The sequence below is a fragment of the Nansenia antarctica genome (genome assembly GCF_963989245.1).
Source record: "Nansenia antarctica genome assembly, chromosome: 10".
Taxonomy (NCBI): Eukaryota; Metazoa; Chordata; class Actinopteri; order Argentiniformes; family Microstomatidae; genus Nansenia; species Nansenia antarctica.
Genome location: NC_137680.1, coordinates 25,391,601 through 25,399,100, shown reverse-complemented (window position 1 = coordinate 25,399,100; position 7,500 = coordinate 25,391,601). Strand labels below are relative to the sequence as shown.

At 47.2% G+C, this 7,500-nt stretch overlaps 1 protein-coding gene across 1 annotated transcript in view; it reads left to right on the top strand.

Moving 5' to 3' along the window:
- ascc3 (activating signal cointegrator 1 complex subunit 3) overlaps positions 1-7,500 on the top strand; it is a gene marked incomplete at its 5' end in the record, with an annotated part of 123,965 nt that overhangs the window by 51,134 nt on the left and 65,331 nt on the right. The window contains 2 exons of the mRNA XM_080541120.1: positions 981-1,157; positions 1,606-1,677. Of these exons, the coding sequence (XP_080397246.1) occupies positions 981-1,157; positions 1,606-1,677 (249 nt within the window). The remainder of the gene's footprint in view (positions 1-980; positions 1,158-1,605; positions 1,678-7,500) is intronic.

Sequence of the window (7,500 nt, the reverse complement as noted above, 5' to 3'; positions counted from 1 at the left end):
ATGCTCTCTTTGTCTCTGTCTCTCTTTGTTTCACTCTGTCTCTCTCTCTCTCTCTCTCTTTATCTCTTTCTCTCACACATACTTTTTGTCTCTCACAGTCTATCAATCCCACACACACACACAACCTTGTTGTTGTGGTGTTGCAAGGTGGAGAAGGATGTTGATGATGATGATGATGATGATGATGAGGTTGTTATTGTTGATGATGATTTGGACTTGTGATCGGAAGGTTGTGAGTTCAAATCCCATCCGGGAACACCACCACTAGTGTGTCCTTGAGTAAGACCTGGGAACACCACCACTAGTGTGTCCTTGAGTAAGACCTGGGAACACCACCACTAGTGTGTCCTTGAGTAAGACCTGGGAACACCACCACTAGTGTGTCCTTGAGTAAGACCTGGGAACACCACCACTAGTGTGCCCTTGAGTAAGACCTGGGGACACCACCACTAGTGTGTCCTTGAGTAAGACCTGGGAACACCACCACTAGTGTGTCCTTGAGTAAGACCTGGGAACACCACCACTAGTGTGTCCTTGAGTAAGACACTTAGCCCTAAGTTACTCCAGGGAGACTGTCTAACCCTCAGTTATTCCAAGGAGACTGTCTAACCCCAAGTTACTCCAAGGAGACTGTCTAACCCTCAGTTACTCCAGGGAGACTGTCTAACCCTCAGTTACTCCAGGGAGACTGTCTAACCCTCAGTTATTCCAGGGAGACTGTCTCTGTAAATCGCTTTGGATTAAAAGCATCTGCTAAATGGTCAATTCTAATTCTAATGATGATAATCATGTTGTTGTTGTTGTTGTTGTTATTGATAATGATGATGATGAGGACGATGATATTGTTGTTGGTGTTGATGTTGTTGATGATGATGTTGTTGTTGTTGATGTCGTCGACGATGATGATGATGATGTTGTTGTTGACGACGGTGGTGTTGATGATGTTGTTGCCGTTGTCCCCTCCGTTGCCGTGGTGACAGGTGGAGTCGACCCAGAGCATGATCCGTATCCTGGGGCTGTCGGCCACGCTGCCCAACTACCTGGACGTGGCGTCCTTCCTGCACGTCAACCCCTACATCGGCCTGTTCTACTTCGACAGCCGCTTCAGACCCGTCCCCCTGGCGCAGAGCTTCGTAGGGGTGAAGTCTACCAACAAGGTACACACACACACACACACACACACACACACACACACGGAGGCACACAGACATTCTCTACTATGACTTTCATCTGTGTCATCGTTTATGATCATCTCTCCCCCTCCCTCCCTCCCTCCCTCCCTCCCCCTCCCTCCCTCTCTCCCTCCCTCTCCCCCTCCCTCCCTCCCTCCCTCCCCCTCCCTCTCTCCCTCCCCCTCCCTCTCTCCCTCCCTCCCTCTCCCTCCCTCCCTCCCTCCCCCTCCCTTCCTCTCTCCCTCCCTCTCCCCCTCCCTATCTCCCCCCTCCCTGCCTCTCTCCCTCCCTCCCTCCCTCTCTCCCTCCCTCTCCCCCTCCCTCCCTCTCTCCCTCCCTCTCTCCCTTCCTCCCTCCCTCCCTCTCTCCCCCCTCCCTGCCTCTCTCCCTCCCTCCCTTCCTCCCTCCCTTCCTCCCTCCCTCCCCCCCCCAGATCCAGCAGCTTCATGACATGGAGGAGGTCTGTTATGACAAAGTCCTGGAACAGATCAAAGGTGGACACCAGGTAAGGCCTGTGTGTGTGTGTGTGTGTGTGTGTGTGTGTCTGTGTGTGTCTGTGTGTGTCTGTATGTGTCTGTGTCTGTGTGTGTGTCTCAGTGTGTGTGTGTGTGTGTGTGTGTGTGTGTGTGTGTGTGTGTGTGTCTGTGTCTGTGTCTGTGTCTGTTAGGGATGGACGGTTTTCAATTTTTTAAACCGAAAAACCGTTAACGAAAAAAAACTTGGTTTCTCGGAAAACCGGGATTCAAAATTACATTGTTGAGCCACCAATTTCAAATAATGGAGCCCTATATTATACTACTACAATACATTAATGTCAAAAACACAGTGAAACACAGTCATAACACAATTAGGCTACTTCATAGTTTCACAAATAAAAGGCACACTTTGGTACGCTACACCATACATGAAAATACATGGAACACATAAAACACATGACACACTTAACACACCTAGCTCTGCTGATCGAGGGTGCAAGGAAGATCTATGAAGAATGACATCTTGGAACAGCGTAGCCTAATTGAATGAACTGTTCTTTGTCATTAGCTTGGTTTTCACGCAAAGTAAACTGAAACTGCGGCTCAAGGGATTTCAATACTGTTTAATAATCACTGAAATATTTGACTTAGAATCATGCAGTGAATGTACTTTCACTTTCATAAAAAACACCCGTCTCATTAAGTCAACGTGACTGACTAGTCTTGAGCTGTCGTAAGTCTATCAGCAGAGAAAGCCCTGTCAAAATAAACATGCCCATGGTAGAGCTTTCAAAATAAATGTAATCATTAGGGGTGTAACGGATCGCCCTCCACGTTACGGCACGCATGTGTACCGTGGATCAATTGTAACAAGTAATAATATTACTTAATATTAGTTCATATCTCTTGTAAATCACAATGTAGAGTTGCCATGAAAAGATAGACGCGAAAGTGCTTTGTTTTACTCTAAAGCGCAATGATAGGTTGATAATGTGGAAAAATAAGAATCCATTGTTTACTCACTACACGTGAAGCTGGGAATCCACAACAACAAGGCTGTGTTCGTAAATTCGCTCTGGAATCTGATCAGCATCTCTTGTACAATCAAATTACTTGGTCCCTTTATGACGTCGAACCTAGTGTGCGCTCCGGCGCTCTAAAAGCGAATTTACGAACGTGGCCCAAGTGTATCATGATGAGCTCGTTACGTTGTTCGGCGGAGAAGAACTCGAAATGCCTCCCTCGTCACTTAAATCCCATGTATGGGAGCACTTTGGCTTCTCTGTCAATTATGACGGGAGGCACGAAAAAGGTAGCTCGACAACTTCTGATAATGTAGGCATTTTTTTCATACCCTGTTCAAAATAAGGGTTCACTTTATTATTTAGTTAAAAGTGGCATAAAACATGACTCCCTGCGGCAAGATCGGGCAGGTCACCGTGTCCTCATCTGTAATCCGCTGGTAATTTATTTGACAAATTATAGGGCAGTCCAACTCATATTCTTTTTTTTTTTTTATTGACAGAGACAGTAGAGAGGAGGGATGACATGCAGGATATATAAACGCCTTAAGACGTTGTAGTTGGGGTGCTTAGGTGGCGTAACGGGTTAAGCGTCAACCTCTACACTGCAGGGTCCCGGGTTCAATTCCTCCCGTGGACATAATAAACCGTTTTTTGGACGGTTTTGATAAAAAAACGTTGCTATTTCGGTTTAACCGAAAAACCGTCCAACCCTAGTGTCTGTGTCTGTGTGTCTGTGTCTGTGTGTGCCTGTGTCTGTGTCTGTGTCTGTGTGTCTGTGTCTGTGTGTGTGTGTGTGTGTGTCTGTGTCTGTGTGTGTGTGTGTCCGTGTCCGTGTCTGTGTCTGTGTCTGTGTCTGTGTCTGTGTCTGTGTCCGTGTCTGTGTGTGTGTGTGTCTCTCTCTCTGTGTGTGTGTGTGTGTGTGTGTGTCTCTCTGTGTGTGTGTGTGTGTGTGTGAGTGTGTGTTCCTCTCTCTCTGTGTGTGTGTGTGTGTGTGTGTGTGTGTGTGTGTGTGTCTCTCTGTGTGTGTGTGTCTGTGTCTATGTCTATGTCTATGTCTGTGTCTGTGTCTGTGTCTGTGTCTGTGTCTGTGTCTGTGTCTGTGTCTGTGTCCGTGTGTGTGTGTGTGTGTGTGTGTGTGTCTCTGTGTGTGTGTGTGTGTGTGTGAGTGTGTGTTCCTCTCTATCTGTGTGTGTGTGTGTGTCTCTCTCTATGTGTGTGTGTGTGTGTGTGTGTGTGTGTGTCTGTGTCCGTGAGTGCCCCCGTGTGTGTGTGTGTGTGTGTGTGTGTGTGTGTGTGTGTGTGTGTGTGTGTGTGTGTAGTTCATGCATATGGATGTGTGTGTTATTTGACAGTCTAGTGTATAATTCAGAGCTCATGAAAGCCCAAGGACTCCCCTTCGCCCCCCCAGCCTGGAGTGCTGCCACTGCAACTTCCGACCAATGGGTGCGCTCCGTGCGTCCGCGCCCTCTGACCTCTGAGGGCGTCGCCGCGGTTACGGTGTTCCGGCTTATTGAGGCAATCTGTGTCCCCGCAGCAACCCTCCCTGAACCAGACCTGACTCCCATAAACACACACACACACACACACACACAGAGAAGAGACACACACACACACACACAGAGAGAGAGAGAGAAGAGACACACACACACACACACAGAGACAGAGACATACACACAGAGATAGACACACACACACACACACACACACACACACACACAGAGACACACACACACACAGAGAGAGAGACACACACACACACACACACACACACACACAGAGACACACACACACACAGAGACACACAGACACACACACACACACACACACAGACAGTAAATGCTCCCAAAACTCTCCCTCACTTGCTCTTCATTCTCTCCTTTGGAAAATACGATCCTGTAATTGAATGTCCTGAGGTGTGTGTGTGTGTGTGTGTGTGTGTGTGTGTGTGTGTGTGTGTATCTCTCAGTGTCTGTACCTCTGTGTGTGTGTGTGTGTGTGTGATATTAAACTGACACCAGTGTCTGAGACATGTATCCATGTCACCTGGGAGGTGATGGATGGAACTTTCTTCATGAAGCCCCCCCCACCCACTGCCCCCCCCCCTCTGACCCCCCCCCCCCAGACACACCTTTAATAAGTCCTGGAACCACGGGCGCTTGACACAGATAAAACCGCAAATAGTTGGCCAGGTAGAATACACTCTGCAGTGTGTGTGTGTGTGTGTGTATGTGTGTGTGTATGTGTGTGTGTATGTGTGTGTGTTAGGTCCGTCACATCAGTGTTTGCAGGTCAGTCGTCTGCAGATAATCTCTTCAGTGAAGAGAGTTGCAGGTATAGGGAGCAGGGAGAGAGAGGGACTGTGTGTGTGTGTGTGTGTCTGTGTGTGTGTACAGTCCATATGTACACACACTGGACACTGACAGAAGTCTTGTTATTTTAGCTGTTTCCCAAACATCTTCAAGTTACAGTTATACTGTATAATGAATATGGGCTTAAAGTGCTGACATGCAGGATATGTCCGCGGCTGGAATCGAACCGGGAGCCCTGCGGTACATGGTCAGCGCTTACTCCACTACGCCACCTAAGCGCCCCTCCTTCATTATTTCTTTATCAATTAAGCAGGTAAAAGGTCTGAGTTGATTCCAAGTGTGGCATTTGCATTTGGAAACTGTTGCTGTATACGCACAACATGCAGTCAACAGAGCTCTCAATGCAAGTGAAAAAGGCCATCCTTAGGCTGTAAAAACAACCAAAACATCCATCAGAGAGATAGCGGGAACATTAGTAACTGTTTGGTACATTCTGAGAAAAAAAAGAACGCACTGGTGAGCTCGGCACCACAAAAACATCTGGACTTCCATGGAAGACCAGAGTGGTGGATGATCACAGGATCCTCTACATGGTAAAGAAAAACCCTATCACAACATCCAGCCAAGTGAAGAACAGTCTCCAGGAGGTAGGCATATCCTTATTCAAGTGTACCATAAAGGGAAGACTTCACATGAACAAATACAGAGGGTTCACCACAAGGTGCAAGCCATTCATAAGCCTCAGGAATAGAAAGGCCAGTTTAGACGCCAAAAAAAAACATCCAAAAAAGCCAGCCCTGTTCTGGAACAGCATTCTCTGGACAGATGAAACTCAGATCAACTTGTACCAGAATGATGGGAAGAAAAAAGTATGGAGAAGGCTTGGAACGGCTCATGATCCGACGCATACCACATCATCTGTAAAACATGGTGGAGGCAATGTGATGGCATGGGCATGCATGGCTTCCAATGGCACTGGGTCACTAGTGTTTATTGATGATAAGACAGAAGCAGACGGATGAATTCTGAAGTGTTTAGGGATATTCTGTCTGCTCAGATTCAGACAAATTCAGCAAAGTTGGTTCGATAGAGCTTCACAATACAAATGGACAATGACCCAGAACATACTGCGTAAGCAACCCAGGAGTTTTTTAAGGCAAAGAAGTGAAATTCTGCAATGGCCGAGTCAATCACCTGATCTCAACCCGATCGAGCATGCATTTCACTTGCTGAAGACAAAACTAAAGGCAGAAAGACCCACGAACAAACAACAACTGAAGACAGCTGCAGTAAAGGCCTGGCAAAGCATCACACAGGAGGAAACCCAGCATTTGGTGATGTCCATGGTGATGTCCATGGGTTCCATGGGTTCCGGCAGAAGTTCAGACTTCAGGCAGTCATTGCCTATAAAGGATTCTCGACAAAGTCATTAAAAATGAACATTTTATTTATCATTATGTTAATTTGTCCAATTACTTTTGAGCTCCTGAAAATAGGGGACTGCGTATAAAAATGGTTGCAATTCCTAAACGTTTCATACAATATTTATTTTCAACCCCTTGAATTAATGCTGAATGTCTGCACTTCAATTACATCTGGATTGTTTCATTTCAAGTAGGAAGTAGAAAGCTACGAAGCTTTCAGGAAACTCACCTGGGATTAGCTGTTGTTCAGTTCCTTTCATTATGACAGACAGACAGACAGACAGACAGACAGACAGACAGACAGACAGACAGGCAGGCAGACAGACAGAGAGACAGGCAGACTAAACCAGAGACAGACAGACACACAGAGAGACAGACAGACAGGCAGGCAGGCAGGCAGGCAGGCAGTCAGACAGGCAGACAGGCAGACAGGCAGGAGGGAAAAGTTCTCGTAATTAAACAGATTGTCAGTCAGTGTGTGTGTGTGTGTGTGTGTGTGTGTGTGTGTGTGTGTGTGTGTGTGTGTGTGTGTGTGTGTGTGTGTGTGTGTGTGCAGGAAGCCAGTGGGCACAAACATTCCCGTAATGAAACATAATGAAACATTATCAGTCATTAACCAACATGGACTCCATGGTCCACACTGAAGTACACTGAGTTAGTATGTGTGTGTGTGTGTGTGTGTGTGTGTGTGACTCTCTCTGTCTGTCTGTCTCCCTTCCTCTCTCTCTCTCTCTCTCTCCCTTCCTCTCTTTCTCTCTCTCTCTCCCTTCCTCTCTCTCTCTCTCCCTTCCTCTCTCTCTCTCTCTCTGTCTCTCTCTCTCTCTCTCCCTTCCTCTCTCTCTCTCTCTGTCTCTCTCTCTCTCTCTCCCTTCCTCTCTCTCTCTCTCTCTCTCTCTCTCTCTCTCTCCGCCTCTTTCTCTTTCTCTCTGTCTGTCTGTCCGTGTCTGTGACTGGCTGGCGTGTTTGTGTTTGTGTGTGTGTGTGCGTCTGCCCGTGTGTGTGTGCCCACGTGCCTGTGTGTGTGTGTGTGTGTGCTGAAAAGTTGGAGAGAGAGAGACAGAAGGACAGAGAAAGAGAAAAAGAGAGAGAGAGAG